At 42.5% G+C, this 16,644-nt stretch overlaps 1 protein-coding gene across 5 annotated transcripts in view; it reads left to right on the plus strand.

Moving 5' to 3' along the window:
* STARD13 (StAR related lipid transfer domain containing 13) overlaps positions 1 to 16,644 on the plus strand; it is a 573,040-nt gene that overhangs the window by 534,815 nt on the left and 21,581 nt on the right. For all 5 annotated transcript variants that reach the window (XM_033235506.1, XM_033235498.1, XM_033235522.1 and 2 more), the window contains 3 exons: positions 9,970 to 11,330; positions 12,710 to 12,883; positions 14,020 to 14,179. In XM_033235506.1, the coding sequence (XP_033091397.1) occupies positions 9,970 to 11,330; positions 12,710 to 12,883; positions 14,020 to 14,179 (1,695 nt within the window). The remainder of the gene's footprint in view (positions 1 to 9,969; positions 11,331 to 12,709; positions 12,884 to 14,019; positions 14,180 to 16,644) is intronic.

Below are 16,644 nucleotides of genomic sequence, written 5' to 3' on the forward strand. Positions count from 1 at the left end.
CAAAAGAAAATGCCAAAAACTAATGACATGAGTTGTTTTCTACACAGTGGAGTGATTGGATTTTTACCCTGTCACCAGCTTTTCAAAACCCACAGGCGAGATGGGCTTGAATAACATTTGTTTGGCTCTTTGTGCATTACCTTCACAAAAGCTCCTCTGTAAATTGGTCACTTTGGTATTCTGACCTTAATGTCGTCTTTATATTGGATCTAGTGGCACACACCCTTAAAGCCCCTACTTAGCTATAGGCCTCAGAATGCAAGCACTTGAATAAAATATTGCTTTTCACATTGTAAATTAGAGAGTTATGGCCTGAATTTTCAAATAAATAATGCTGACATGTGGTCTCCACCTACTTATGAATCTCAGTAATGACCAGAATCTGGGGCCAGATTGAAGCAACCACTCAGGACACGCTGTGTTGTGACACCCGTTTCTGTGATCTTCTTCTTACACAAGGCATAGGCTTTATTTAATCCTTTATGTTACTGTGGAAAAAAAAAAAATGAATAGGAGCTAAGACTAGGCCAGATGATCACAAATAGAAAAGGAAACTTGAGAATCGAGCACCCCGTGAAAAGCTTCATCCAACTTCAGAATTTATTTATTTGGAAGAAAAATAAGACAGCAGCATTTCCTCTAGGTATGTCCCCATGTTAAGCCATCCAAGAAATAGAAATAGAATCCCCACCTCCAATCTGCAGAGTCCCAGACTTATTTAATTCTGTAGAAAGTCATCCCCAAGTAGCTAAACTGTCTGGAGTCACAGTCATTCTCCCTTGGGGCTGCTGTACCTATGAAAGGGTTGCAGGTGCTGGCCCAGCAGTTTGTGGGGTTAGCAAAAACTGACACTGGGCTTCCTCCCCACCAGGTACTATTCCTTGTCCTTAAGTCCGTGTCACAGATGCAGAAACTGAAGGGCTTGGTGCTTGCCCAAAGCCACACAGAAGTAACAGAGGCAGGACTTGAATCCAGGTAATCTGGCACCTGACTGCCCCTCCTCACCCTTCAGAGATATTCAGAGACAAACTGGAGCCTGGGTGAGCCTCTAGCCCTTGGCCTGAGACCTGCAAGGATCTCATGTTTCCTCAGCAGTACATTCAGTTCACTGTGTGGATTGTTTTTATAAGAGGCATGGTTCTTGCCATCTGTACTAAAGTCCACAATTTATTTATTGTCTTCATGGCAATTGTGTTTGATCTTGTAGATTTTGGTGGGCTGACACAAGGAAGAAAGTGAAAAGTCCACAAGTAGGTGATGATGATGAAGGCCTTTTCATGCCTGGTTAGCCATACACTTTTCTTATACATGAAATGCCACTTCCAAAGCACCGGGAGAAATGGCATCACCCCTACCCTCCCACAATACAGTTTCTAACTGTTTTGCAGAAGAGAAAAGGGATCCTTTAAGGATTCGAGATGACCTTCCCTGCCTCTGTAAGAGTCAGGTGGAGGAGTATTCTCTATTTTAGCTGCACACCTCACCGGAAGACTAACAACCCAGCCCCAAGAGCATTTCAGGAGAAAGGACACACCAGCACTTCTGCCGCCTGCGGCTCTGGCTCTCCACTCCCACGGCGTTCCCAGCAGCCCATTCCTGCTTCTAAACAGGCAGGCCCGGCCACGTAGCTCCAGTTAACGTCTAACTTTCTATGTGACTATGGATGAGTTGCCTTTTGCAGCTGTGGATTTATGTGGGTTCCTGTTTCCAGTGTAAAGATATGGCCAAATTCCATCTTTTAAAAAAAGCCCTTCTTTATGGAATGTCTGGTTGGCATCTGTCCCTGAGGAATATATAATTTCAGTGAAGAATGTTCTCATTTTTAGAAAAAAATAAAAACCAAACAGCAGAGATTCATCTAAATTAAAAACACCAAGGCACACACAAAGTAGCTTTTCTCAGGAAAATGTTTCTTCCCCATTATTACCTACAAAATTCGCGCTTGCTCCATGATGACATTGAAATCCCCTGATTAAAGTGTTTATGTGATTCGGCTTCTATTCAAAGTAAAAGCCAGAGACTGAAGACTCCAATTAGGCTGTTTATTAAATGAGGAAAGAGAAGGACACGTATCCACATGGGACTCTTACCTTTCCTCTTTTACCTAGGAATATGTCTCAAGAGAGAAAGAGCAGGTTCCAAAGAAGGTTCTGGTTGAAGTTATAGTTTTAATAAGGCTCTCTGAAAACATGACCAAAGGTGGAAAGCAACACAGAAACCATGACTAATTGCCACCTTGCAGCCAGCACCTCCTGGCCTGGATGCCATGGGCATTTCAGAGGCACTGCAGCTGTTGACAAGGGGCCCGGCCCCCACCCCCCCCACCCCCATATTTCCCACTCCCTTGCACACCCCTGCATCTCCTACCAAATGAGACACCTCCTGGCAACTCCAAAGAGTAGTCAGATGAGAGAAAGTCCATCATTCACTTGGCTGGAGAGTATTAACAGCCTTGAACTGCAGATAATTACATGCGAATGTCCTAAAAACTGTAGGGTCTTTGAGTTGGAAGGATCTTTGGTCTTATTTTCTAGCCTCCCACTCACTCACTGCGATTTGCTTCTTAGAGCATCCCTCTCCCTCTCAATTTGCTGAGCCACTGTTTATTATAAGCTTCTCAACATGATGAGCTCTTCACATGGCAAGGCAATTTATTTTATTCTACAGACTAGAAAGGCCTTCCATATGATAAGCTAGGAGCTGATTCCTTCTAAACTGGCCCATCTGATCCTAGCTTTTTTCCCTGGTGAAGCACAGAATATGGATTTCCTCATTCACTCAGTAGCCCTTTAGCTCTGACCTCCAGAACAGGAATCAGCACACTGCCACTCCTGCTTTCATAAATAAAGTTTTATTGGATCAGTGGCTATGCCCATCATTTCACAACAATGGCAGAGCTGAGTAGGTGAGAGAGAGAGACCTTATGGCCCATACACCTAAAATATTTATGATATGGCCCTATACAGAAAATGTTTTCAGACCCTTGCTCAATCTAGAACAGTTTCTCAACTGTCAGTGGTGAATGACTGGTTTTCTTATTTTATTTTTTCCAGTCTTCCACAGACCAAGATACTTTTGTAAAATTCAATACAAATGAATTATTAGAAATATTAATTTTAACAAATTATAGAAAATACAGTCTTAATGTTTTATTATTAGGCTCAACTGATACAAAGGTGCATACCGATAAATATAATCAAAACAAATATAACAAGAAATAATGATGCAGGATTTTTCTCAGCCCTACTTCACCAGCTGGAAACTTCTGTGCCTGGCAGGAGCCTCTGCTTCTTTGTTCCTGTCACCCCGCTCTGTGGCCTGTGGCTCCCTGGCTGACCCAGCCCTGCCGCTGCTTCTTGGCACCAGCGACAGGAAGGCTACAGCTTACAGCCCCTTTCGACCTCACTGTCAGTGGGTCTCAGGTTCTTGTCCCACATCAAAGAAGAATGAGGTTATGCTGACAATTAACGAGTGCGGAGGGTGGAGAAGAATTGTATTGAGTGACACAACAGCTCTCAGTGGAGAGGGGATGCAAGAGTGGTCCCGAAGTCAGGTGGTTTTCTCCCCTAATGTGGCTGGGTCTGGGCTTTTATAGGCTCAGAATGGGGGAGTGCCTGCTGATTGGTTTGTGAGTGTGCAAAAAAGCTAAAAGAAAGACACCAATCAAAGGTGGGCATGGCAGTGTAAAAAACCAATTCAGGAAAGGTAGTATATGTAAAATAGATGAAGGGTGAGGATCAATCAGAGGAAAGCATGCCAAATGGGAAGAAAGGTTCTCAATCCAGTCTGTGGATTTGTAGCTTGGCTTTCAGCCTTCAAACTGTGTTTGACTTGAGGTCACAGATGGGGTTTCACCAGGAAGCTGCCCCTATTTGCCTAGGCATTTGACTGCCTCCTGCTGCTGTCAATAGAAAAGAATTACAAAAACTATTCAGATTTTTATTGAAAGTGTGCATATATGTGATTAATACAAAGAATCACAATTGTGCTTATACGATTTGTTGTTCATCTGTCATAACTGAACAAAAAGTTTACTTTAAAACAGAAATCCCTCAAATTAAATGCCTATATGCACACTTTGAAGAAACACTTTGACTGCAAATGTATAAGATATATATATATTTTTTTTTTTTTTTTGAGGTAGAGTCTCACTCCGTCACCCAGGCTAGAGTGCAGTGGCATGAACTTGGCTCACTGCAACCTCTGCCTCCAGGGTTCAAGTGATCTTCTGCCTCAGCCTCCCTAGTAGCTGTGATTACAGGTATGCACCACCATACCAGGCTAATTTCTGTATTTTTAGTAGTGACGGGTTTCACCATGTTGGTCAGGCTGGTCTCAAACTCCTGATCTCAGGTGATCCGCTCACCTCGGCCTTCCAAAGTGCTGGGATTACAGGCGTGAGCCACCGCGCCTTGCCATAAAATTTTTAATGTGACAGGAAGTTTCTTCTTTGTTGTCTAAGTTAAGTGGGATTGATAACAATGCTACTCATGGGTAATAATGTATATCTAAAATTCTTTTGTTTGGGTACCAGTCATCGTAGGGAAACCAGTGAAGAAAGGTTTTTTAAGCCAAGTTAAAAGTTTAGGGTATTCCTTTTCACTTACAACTTTAGGGTATTCTGTTCACCTTTTATTCAAAATGATGTAAGTGATGCTATATTTCCAAAATTTATCTTCAGTTCTTCATCTCTAGCCAATTCTTATAAAGTTATAAATGTAAATTACCTGTGAAACAATGGATTCTGTATATTATACACTTTGGGTTATGGTAAGCACACTAATCTTGAATTGGCACTGTAAATCAGATTGACCACACACCAGCAGCATGCAGCTGTCACTCATAGGACTCACCATTTGAATTTTACTACACCCAAACTGGTCTCTACCCTGTTTACTAAGACAAATCCACTGATTGTTAGCTCAGATAGCACAGACTTTTCAAATAGTGACAAATGGTTTTAATGCTTACTCTAAATTTCTGTGTCTACCTCATTAAAGACCAAGTTTGGGGACCGGCAGCCCCCTGACCACACTCTGAGTAGCACCATCTAGAATTCCTCATTTCTAAATCAAGCTATTAGTTCTCTCAATTATCCAACCCAGGAGGTTGTGGTTTTTAGATCTTTGGCCATTCTGATTACTCTTCTCTAGAAATGTACCCCTTAAAATGTGGGGTGCTTAAAGAGAACCCATTGTTCCTGATATATGTGACCAGTGCAGAATGCAGTGGGCACTGACCTTTTGAGTCTTGGGATCTGTGCTCTGGTCATGCATCCTAAGGTTGGTGTCTTTGTTCAGTAGCCACATTACATGGTTAAGTCACATTAAGCTTACATCTACCAGAGCTCTCAAGTCTATTAATAACAGGAAGGGCTGTTGAACTATGTTCTTTTTATCCTGCACATCCTGTAGTTGATTTTTGAAGTTACAGTCATTTTATTTGACTTTTATGAAATTTTATCTTATTAACAGATCATCCTTCACTTGTTAAGCTCTATACACGTCTCAATATTGCTATTCTCTAACAATAATAACTAATTTCATATATCACTTTAGGGTTTATATGGTGTTTTCACATATAGTCCCATTTGGTTCTGTTGACAAATCATGCTAGACGTGCATTATTACTGTTTTCATCTTATAGCAGAAAACTGAGTCTCAAAGAACCCTTAACAAATAGCCTTATACCATCTTTACAGTTTTGCAACATGAGTTCCGGCCCATTCAAGTTACTCTTAAAATGGTCATAACCTAGAGACATGCTTCCTTCAGTTATTTACAGTCTTTTAGTCACACGCTGTGGAGGAGTTACTCAACCAGTTACTAACAAAACTCTCTGTAGCAAGCTCATCCAACCCATGGCTCGTGGGCTATTTGCAGCCCAGGACGGCTTTGGATGTGCCCCAACGCAAATTCATAAACTTTCTTGAAACATTATGAGTTGGTTTTTTTTTTTTTTTGCCATTTTTTTAAGCTTATCAGCTATCATTAGTGTGAGTGTGTTTTATGTGTGGACCAAGACAATTCTTCTTCCAGTATGACCCAAAGAAGCCAAAAGATTGGACACCCCTGTGTAGCATCTAGCTAGTGAGCCATATTGTCCACAACATGAGAACCTTTTTTTGGTTGTCTTGCTGAAATTCTGATGTTCCATGTCCCTGGTACATCCATGGTTTCTGAGACAGGAGAATTAAGTTACTTTGATGTATCCTTTTCTTTACAAACACATCTGACTTCCTAGAATTTCCATTTTGCATTTCTAAATAATCACAAGCTATTCATTGTTAACCTAAAAAAATGATCGAACAGATGAAATCTGATAATCTCTTTTAAACAATCAGTGCACTTCCATAAATACCACTGGAGAATCTGAAATGTGCCTGATGCTCTGCTGGGTCCTGAGTGTGTAAAAAAAACCTTAAACTCTACTGCAGTGTGTGTTTTTCATACTGCAGATCATGGCCCCTTGGTAGGTTGTCAAGTGAATTTGGTGGATCACAAACAACATTTAAAAAAATAAAACAGACTAAACTAGACTAAAAAGTATCAGAATACAAACAAACAAGGATAATTACTTAAGTATAACTTTTTTTTTGCTTTAATATAGTCTGTATGCGTGCCCTGAGTTGTAATGGAAAATATATTTTTTGTTGTGTGTCATTATCAAATAGTTTGAAATATCCCTCATTAGTGGAAGACACAGACACAGCCATTTCATTACCCTTGGGGACATACCATGGTCATTGTAGGCACAGGGTGCCGAAGAAGAATGGTTGTTTTTTTCTTTGTTGCGTTTTGTTTTCTATTGCTTTTGTTTTTGTTTGTTTGCTTTGGTTCAAACAACCTGAATACTGCAAAATTTCCCTGAGCTGTTTTACCTTTTTCCCAGGAGTGTGCCACTTTTTCACATGCCTTAGTTGGGCTGCAAATATTTTCCTTTTGGCCAAAGTGAGTATAATAAGCTCTTAGAGACCAGCAAACGGGGCCAGGCTTACCCTTCCCAGGCCACAGTGCCCAGCTTGGCATGTGTTCTTAACCTAAATAAAGGAGTCCCTATCCAACTAGTATGTGGTGTGCTGGCATCATCACCAGATTTGAGAGAGGTAGTTGGGGCCAACACTAAATGTTGTAGTTTCTGTTTTAAAATATCTATATTTTCTTTAAAGTCATATCCTTTTTTTTTTTTTTTGTCTTCTCAAAAACTGTCTGCTAAAAGGGCTTTTTCACATTCCTTATTTAATATCAACTTCTCACTAGCTTCCTAAAATGCAATACAAAAATCCAGTAAGTTCAACATTCAGCCTATCATGGTATCTTGTGTATAAATGACCCTCATATGTCAGTTTTTATTATATCAATCACAGGAATAGAGGGAGTAGAAAGTACTAGTAGGAAAATATATTTTGAATCATCATTCTGGAGTCTTGCCCTTTTTCCACTTGTACACTTACAACTTTCTAAACTCTTTCATCAGAGCTTTATGCAACTTTTTAAAACTCAAAGCTAATTTTTCACTGTGATCTCAATGCTATAGAATTATTTTTTGTTTCTTTTTGTTTCCTTTTTTTAAGAGACAGAGTCTTGATATGTTGCCCAGGCTGGACTCAAACTCCTGGACTCAAAAGACCCTTCCACCTCAGACTCCCAAGTAGCTGAGATTTTAGGCGTGAGCCACTGTATTAGTCCATTTTTCACACTGCTGATGAAGACATACCTGAGACTGGGCAATTTATAAGTAAAAAGAGGTTTAATGGACTCCCAGGTTCATGTAGGCAGGCCTCACAATCATGGTGGAAGGCGAAAGGTACATCTTACATGGCAGCAGACAAGAGAGAATGAGAGCTGAGCAAAAGGGGTTTCCCCTTATAAAACCATCAGATCTCATGAAACTTATTCACTACCACAAGAGCAGTATGGGGGAAACCACCCCCATGATTCAATTATCTCCCACCAAGTCCCTCCCAGAACACATCAACACATGGGAATTATGGTAGCTACAACTCAAGATTAGATTTTGGTGGGAACACGACCAAACCCTATCAACCACCGCACCTGACTTCTAAGCCATAGAATTCTTTTCTGTACCTTGGCTTTGTTATTGCTTTCACTTTAAACTTGAATATTCAAGTTTGCCATTTAGTCAAACCTACACAGAAACTAGATTTTGAAGGAATAAACAAAGACAGGAAGATCCCCACAATGATTAACTAGGCATCTGCTTAGGTTTCCTTAAAAACAACACAATGCAAGGTTAAAGGGAGCTAAGGTGGATGCCAGATACGTAAAAAGATTGACAAGCAATTGAACTAATATTGAAAGATACAAATAAGCAAATACCTCTCAGTGAGGGACTGCTGAATGCACTAGCATCCTTAATCCCTTCAGCAAACCCATGAGGCAAGACCCACTTCAATCTCATAAGTAGCAGAAACTTACTTTAGAGAGGGTGAGTAGCTTGTGGACAGTCACCTAGCTCTGAATTGGTACCACTGATACTTGGAACCAGGTCTTAAAACTGAACACCCAAGTGGAATAAAATAAATGTAATTCAGTTCACAAAAAAAAGCAATTATTATGTCCTTGGCATTGGAGGGGCTATACATATGAATAAATATGTTTATATGAATAATGAAACAGAGAAACACAGGTCCTGCTCTTTTTTTTTTTTTTTTTTTTTTTTTTTTTTTGCTGACGCTGTGGTGCAGTGGTGCCATCACAGCTCGCTGCAGCGGGCCTGGCTCTTGATGACTTTACCTGTAACAACTGAGAGTGGAGGCTCTCAAGCAGAAGGCTTCTAAGCTTAAAAAAAAAAAAAAAAGATTCAATTTGGACTACACTGTGGAAAGCTATTTAGATGGGAAAGATGCTGGAGACCGGGCTTCTCCCACATTTTTACTGTAACAGATCCAGAGAGAGGTGGCAAAGGCCTACGCTAAGAGAATGAGGGTGAAATTACACATGAGGGAACAAATTTGAAAATCAGTTCAGAATTAGGTCTTGGTGATGTGCTTGGTGAGGATGAAGCGGGATCCGATCGATGATTCAGTTTGTTTCAAAAGGAAGTGGTAAGCCTGAGGTCAAGGTCTGTGCTGGGCCCAAGGCTATGCAGAGCTAAACTAGGCCATCTCTGGCCTCAGGGAATGCAGATGCTCCTCTCTCAGGGACTGCAAATTCAGGCTGAAACCAGACACCTAGAGTCAATGTGTGAGGCACAGAGTGTAAGACAGTGCCAAGCTGGGGGGACCCGTTGCAGCCACACCACAGAGGTGTGCGTCCTGCCCACGGCATTCTGACTCGGAGTTGCTTCAACAGAAAAAGACTGCTCACGCAGAGGAGCCGGATTGGATCACAAATAGTGATCTCCAGAATGCCTCCCTCATCCCTACTTAAAGAAATTCAGTGGGTCATTTTGCTGTTACCTTATCCAGGGAATACACGATAAGAATCAAGTGCAGAGGACTAAAATAAGGAGTGTTAGCTTGGAGATACACTGACGTTGAGATTCAGAAGAGGCAAGCTGGAAATATGGTCCCTGGGGCTCAGTGAAGAGGTTTCTGGAAAGAAGTAAGTGCCTTTTATGGCACAGTTGAGTTCCTTTGTGAAAAAGAAGACTGCAGGTGCTTTATATTTAGACTGTCTAGTCTGATGTAATTATACCCTCTTTATAATCAGTCAGGGAAAGCTTCTTAGAGAGGAAGGAAGGAAGCATTCAAAACCTCTTTGAAAATGGGAAGGAAGAAAGCTTGGCAAGTTGAGAAGAATCCTCTGGCCACTGGGAGGAAGGGTATGTACAAGACAGTGCAAGTGGTGGAAGGACAGCTTAGAGGTGCCCAAGAAGCTCACACCTGTGCATGGGAGGACAGAGGGAAGGGAGGTGGAGGACCGCCCAGGGCTGCCCTCAGCACACCCAGAGGTCCTGCCTCAGCCACACTGTCTGCTAATGAGCATTTTCCTTGGTGTTCTGCAGGGTGACGACTCCGATGAGGAAGATCTTTGTATCAGCAACAAATGGACTTTCCAAAGAACCAGTCGCAGATGGTCTCGTGTGGATGACCTCTACACGCTGCTCCCTCGAGGAGACAGAAGTGGGTCACCGGGAGGCACGGGGATGAGGAACACGACCAGCAGTGAGAGCGTCCTCACAGACCTGAGTGAGCCTGAGGTCTGCTCCATTCACAGCGAAAGCAGTGGAGGCAGCGACAGCCGCAGCCATCTGGGCCAGTGCTGTGCAGACAGCCCGGTCATGCTGGATGCCCCACTGGTCAGCAGCAGCCTCCCGCAGTCCCCCAGAGACGTCCTCAACCACCCCTTCCACCCCAAGAATGAGAAGCCCACAAGGGCTAGGGCCAAATCATTTTTGAAACGCATGGAAACACTCCGAGGGAAGGGAGCCCACGGGAGACACAAGGGGTCAGGGCGGACGGGTGGCCTGGTGATCAGCGGGCCCATGTTGCAGCAGGAGCCAGAGTCCTTTAAGGCCATGCAGTGCATCCAAATACCAAATGGAGATCTCCAGAATTCGCCGCCATCTGCCTGCAGAAAAGGGCTCCCGTGCTCCGGCAAGTCGAGTGGCGAGAGCAGCCCATCGGAGCACAGCAGCAGCGGCGTCAGCACACCCTGCCTGAAGGAACGCCAGTGCCACGAGGCCAACAAGCGTGGGGGCATGTACTTGGAGGACCTGGATGTGCTGGCAGGGACAGCACTGCAGGATGCAGGGGACCAAAGCCGTATGCATGAGTTTCACTCCCAAGAGAATTTGGTGGTGCATATTCCCAAGGATCACAAACCAGGAACATTCCCCAAGGCACTTTCTATTGAAAGCCTGTCTCCTACAGATAGTAGCAATGGGGTTAACTGGAGGACCGGTAGCATCTCCCTGGGCAGAGAGCAGGTCCCTGGTGCCAGGGAGCCCCGGCTCATGGCATCCTGCCACAGAGCCAGCCGAGTCAGTATCTATGACAACGTCCCTGGCTCTCATCTGTATGCCAGCACAGGAGATCTTTTGGACTTGGAGAAAGATGACCTTTTCCCTCACTTGGATGACATTCTGCAGCATGTCAATGGGCTCCAGGAGGTAGTGGATGACTGGTCCAAAGATGTCTTACCTGAACTGCAAACTCACGATACGTTGGTTGGGGAGCCTGGCTTATCCCCCTTTCCATCTCCTAATCAGATCACCTTAGATTTTGAAGGTAACTCTGTCTCAGAAGGTCGGACGACACCCAGTGATGTGGAAAGAGATGTAACATCTCTTAATGAATCTGAGCCTCCTGGGGTCAGAGACAGGAGGGATTCCGGTGTAGGGGCCTCTCTGACCAGGCCAAACAGGTAGGTGGCATGCATTTGTGAAATGATTTTTTGTCCATTTCATAGTAATTGTGTTCTGTTTATTTCTTTAACAAACATATGCAGAGTACTTACTAAATGCCTGACTATGTTCTAAGTGATGTATGTGATTAGGAATTCTTTGAACAGAAGTATGACTTCTGCAGAGGTATCATGGTGATTGAATCCATGTTAACTCATATTTATTTGTGTTTATCTTTTATTTTGATCTTAGTTGTATCCAAAAATATTTTGAGCTTCTTATATGCAAAGCATTATACTGGTCACCACATGCAGGGAATCCTGGCTAACCAAGACCCAGTTCCTAGGCACCGACTCTTCCCCTGACCTTCCTGTGATACATTCATCAAAATGTCTCTCCCCCAAATTTTACACTTTTTTTGCTCCTATAAGGAATTTCTGAGGTCTAAGATGTGTACTGTGTAAGTCTGTTTTTGCTTGAAAGTGCCAATTACAAAGTACATAAAAGCTGACTTACAAAGACAGTTTCAGAAGCACCCTAGAAAAATGGCCCTGGGAGGTCCAAACTGGTAGAAACAAGACCACTGTGTGTGCTGCTGGGTTTCTGGTTGAGACAGGGGTATATCGTGGGGGCTCAGTGATGTGTCACCATCTTTACCTCTCATCTTCAGGCTCCATCTCAATACTGAGCAAGAGTTAGAGTGTAGACACATGGAAGACAATGAGAAAATTTTCTGCAGCCCTAGACATTCGACAACTCTATCCCTTTCTCTCGCTCTGTCTCTCTCTCTGTTTCTTGCTCCCTATCTCTCTCTCTCTCTATTTCTCTCTTTGTCTATATCGCTCTGTCTGTCCTCTCTGTCTATATTGCTCTGTCTTCCCTCTCTCTGTCTGTATCTTTCTATCTCTGTCTGTCTCTCCATCCTCTGCCTGTCTCTATTTTCCTGTCTCATCTCTCCATCTCTCCATCTGTGTCTGTCTCTCTCTTTTCTATCTCTCTGTCTGCGCTCTCTGCTTCTGTCTATAGATCCCTGTCTCCGTCTCTTTCCTCTCTTTCTGTTTCTCTTTCTCTTTCTCTCTCTCTCGCACACACACTCACACACACTGTCTCAGCTGCTCTCAACATGAACAAATTTGGAATAAAAAAACCTAGTATTTCCTCCATCACTTGTTTAAACCCCTAATGAAACAGATAATAAGACTTTTTCCAGGCTTATCCGAATTGGAAAAATCATGTCCTGTGTTTGTTCTGCACACTTGTGTCTTCTGTTCCATTTGCATTGAGATTCTCTTCGCTTGGACGCTATCTTGATTAGCTTCATGTACAATGGTGATGTCCCGTGTTTCCCGCTACCAAGTCCACTTTGTGACTGGCTTCTGTGATGGTCTCTCTGGTAAAGGCGACTCCGATGGAACAGTTTCCAGCTGTCTCACCAGCCCCGGCCAGCCCCAGCATCACCCCACATCAGCAGCCAGACGGCCAGCCAGCTGAGCCTGCTCCAGCGCTTCTCGCTGCTTCGCCTCACAGCCATCATGGAGAAGCACTCCATGTCCAACAAGCACGGCTGGACATGGTGCGTAGCACTTTCACCTAGGAGGGGATCCTTGGCTCTAGAGCTAAGTGGGTGATTGCAAAAGCTTCCACGTTTACTTTGTGAATTCTGAAAAACCCATTCATTGCCTTTACTGATGATCTCCTGGACGTAAGGCATGAGCTCTGCCGTAGCCTCCATGTGACAGAGCCCACAGGAAACATTGCTCTATTTGTGGCTCTCAGTTGGTTTCCAGGGAAGGCAGTCAGGCTCCAAGAAAGGAAAAAAAGACAAGTAAAGGGTGATTAACTGTGAACAGAGGAAATAAAAATAAACTTGCCATAAAATAATCCTGGCAGTTAGCACAGAAACAGCTGTCACTTGTACCTTCTGGCCTGATGCAAAGCTTACCACTTAGAGCCTTGATTCATTCAAAGAGCATTTAGTTCTTCAAATACATTTCTGCTTTTATTTCATTGGCAAATAAAAACAAGAATATGCAGTAAACCTTGTAATAAGGAATTGACAGAAGCATATGTTAGAACTTGAATGTGGGCCTATTATAGATGATTTGGTGGATTTGAAAAAATACAAAATGTATCAGTAATTGTTCTATGTTTTATAATAATGCATATTAAAAAATCAATGGTGTGTTTATAAAATATTTTAGAAGGTTATAAATTCATGGCCAAATCAATATATGCTTGTGTATTATAATGTCCTTTAAAAACTGCAGCTGGCTCTAGAAAAGTAAGGATAGAGCCAAGAAATATTGTTCTTCTTTTCTCCCTTCCTTTTCCTCCAGCCCCAGCCATATTTCTTCTTCCTCTTGTAATTTTTAAATTTGTTTTGTTTTGTTGGGGACTTTTAAGTGTTCAGCACTTGAGAGATGAGTCTATCACAATTAAATTGGAAAGTTGTCCACTTGACCTGAAAACAGAGCTACAAATACATTCTGGTAACGTGACTCATGCTGTTTAGTAGTTAGAGATAGCATGCAGGCAAGGGCCACACAGAGCACGGCCGTGTCCTGTGATTAATGCAGAGAGAATGCTGAATTCGCCCGGCGTCTGTTGGGTATTCCAACAAAAGCTTGGCTTCCCTCATGCTTGCTTCCAGAGCCTCTCCCCACAGTGTGCCCCAGGAGGCTTGCATGACCTGGTTTCTGTAAATTCTAGGTCAGTTCCAAAGTTCATGAAGAGGATGAAAGTTCCCGACTACAAAGACAAGGCTGTCTTTGGCGTTCCTCTCATAGTCCACGTCCAAAGAACCGGACAGCCCCTGCCTCAAAGTATTCAGCAAGCACTGAGATATCTACGCAACAACTGCCTCGATCAGGTAGGGCTGTAACCCCCCTGCTCCTGCCCCACCACCTCCAACCATGGGATTAGATCGATGGGATGTCAGACTGAGTCAGATCTGCCCAGTATCAGGCAAGACATGCCTCACCAAAAATAAAAGGCACTGTGACCTTTATGTGGTAATATTGAATTTGAACAAGCCACATCCTATTTGAGGATGTTTCCTCATTGGCAACTTAAATGATGACCTGGAGTGACTGCAGAAAGTTGATGTTAATAGTTTGTTCCTGTGATGTCTAATTTGCAATCCTTAAAAACTAGAGTTAAGCTATGTACTGCATTTCCTTTGTAACTATTATTTCAATGCCACCATTGATTTCACAGTGTTCTTTTATCCCTGTTATATTGTTTTTGAAAAAGAATTAGGTTTTTCATGCCTCCTTGTATTAATTCTTTTTTTTTTCTTTGAAGCAGCATCATGACCAGAAAAACTTAAAGACAGATTTATTTACATCTTTTAAAAATGTACAAGTAAAATATGAACAAAAGTATCGCTAAGTCAAATATCCCCTCATTTTATAGAGTTGATTCAAAGCTCAAGCTAAACAAAATATTCAAAGATAATTTTCTGCCTCCAGGACTTCTGGGGCCCACCATCATGGTGGACTGTGATTAAATCCAGAGTGCAGTCCGTCCTGTAGTTTACAAAACAAAGCCTTTGCTCCTCCAAATTAACACCCATTAGCTTCTTAGACATTCTGTCCAAAATAAAAGTTGTGTTCTTAATTGATAAATTGCAGCCCTGAATAGTGGGTATATTTCCAGGCAGCTATTCTGTATAGTCTCTGTTCATCATACTTTTTGATGCCATGCAGAGAATCTGTACCAACCTAAGATGAATGTACTTTTTACTGATTTACCCTGCACCTTGGGCTCAGTGGGCAGGAATGAGCTCAGCTACATGAACTCAAAGATCCTGGCTAGTGATGCTTGTAGGGACTCCAATACGGAGACCACACTTAGAATCAGGCTGGTCTCAGGGTGAACCAGAAATCAATTTTCACTACAGAAAAATAGAATTAACTTCTTCATTTGAAGTTGTCTTTGACTGAACTGAATGTGTGATGCTCTTTGTCCCTCCTCACTTTTCATTTAGAAACTCTGCACATCATATTTTTCCATATTTGGATGTCATCGTGGAGGGTGGGATGGCTGCTGTCGTTGTTGCGATGATGGCCGTTTAGTTTTGAGACATGGCCTTAATAGCTTCCCTCTTATTCCCCAGCAATAAGGGTGACAGGCTCCTTTGCTAGGGTCCTCTTCTTTGGCAGATGGCCCAACATGAATTGACTTGTGAATCACGTCCCAATAGAGTCAGCCAATTAATCTGGTCACTTAAGCATATGTTTTAATTTATTTTTAATCTTAGAGGTTTTACTAAGAATACACATTATTCATAGTTAATGTCCTAAAGGTGTTTCACTGAGAGAAGTTTTTAAAGAGGTGGGCTCTGGTGAATATTTGGGAAAGCCCACTCTGGTCTCTATTCCAATGCTAAAAGCATTGCAACCTTGTCATTTGGCATAGAACTTTGTGGCCTCAATTGTACGTTTGTTGTTGGTTTGTGGGTATAGACCCAAGATGGTATTTTGTTAAGACACATGTTATTCCAAGCATCTCACTTTCTGTAAGGGTATGTATCAAACTCACCTCCCTCTTGGTGCTCTTGGAGACTGTGGCTTTGCCCTTTTCCAAGCACAGAGAAGATTTTGCTCCAAGAGCATGGCCAGCTAATGCTTATCAACAAAAGCTCTGTTAAGAGAAAACAGTGTTCAGGAATGCCTGAAGGAAGTGCAACCTAACTGTGGCACTAGTTCAGTAAAAATAACCTCTCTTGAGTGCCTGGCATGTTTCAAGCAATTTTATTATGTGTTCTGCATCAATTGCCTCATTTAATCCCACATCCACCCTTGAATGGTGTTATCCCGGGTTCATTATGGTGGAACCAACACTTGCTTGCAAGTCTGACTTCAGAGTCCAAGTTCCTAACCACTGCACTCTGTGGCTGCTTATTATAATGGCTTTTCCCCCGTGGACTCGGGGTGATGCCATCTCTAGCATTGAGGAGTGACCCTATACAACTCATTGATGAATGAATTCACTGTCAAGATTTTGTAGTCGATGTTGGTCGTTAAGTCACGTAATGTGCTTTCTGTGAGAAGGGGAGAAAAACCTTTTTTCTCTGGCTGCAGCATCTGAAAGCATTGTGTTTCTTTTGGACAACTGACCTGGTTTTTAATACTGTGGACACCAAACTCATTCATTTGGGTGTGTTTTCCTCACTGTATTGGCTGCTAGAAAGCCTGGAGCCAAATATGTGTTCTGTCTGTAGTAAAATCTATATAATTTTTGGCATTAATTTTATGCATCAGTCTTATTCCTAGTTTCCTCCACCCTTTTCTGTCTTTGTTTTCCTTTTGCTGTAATTTTCTTATGTTTTAT

Source organism: Trachypithecus francoisi, unplaced genomic scaffold (assembly GCF_009764315.1).
Source record: "Trachypithecus francoisi isolate TF-2019V2 unplaced genomic scaffold, Tfra_2.0 Contig01461, whole genome shotgun sequence".
Taxonomy (NCBI): Eukaryota; Metazoa; Chordata; class Mammalia; order Primates; family Cercopithecidae; genus Trachypithecus; species Trachypithecus francoisi.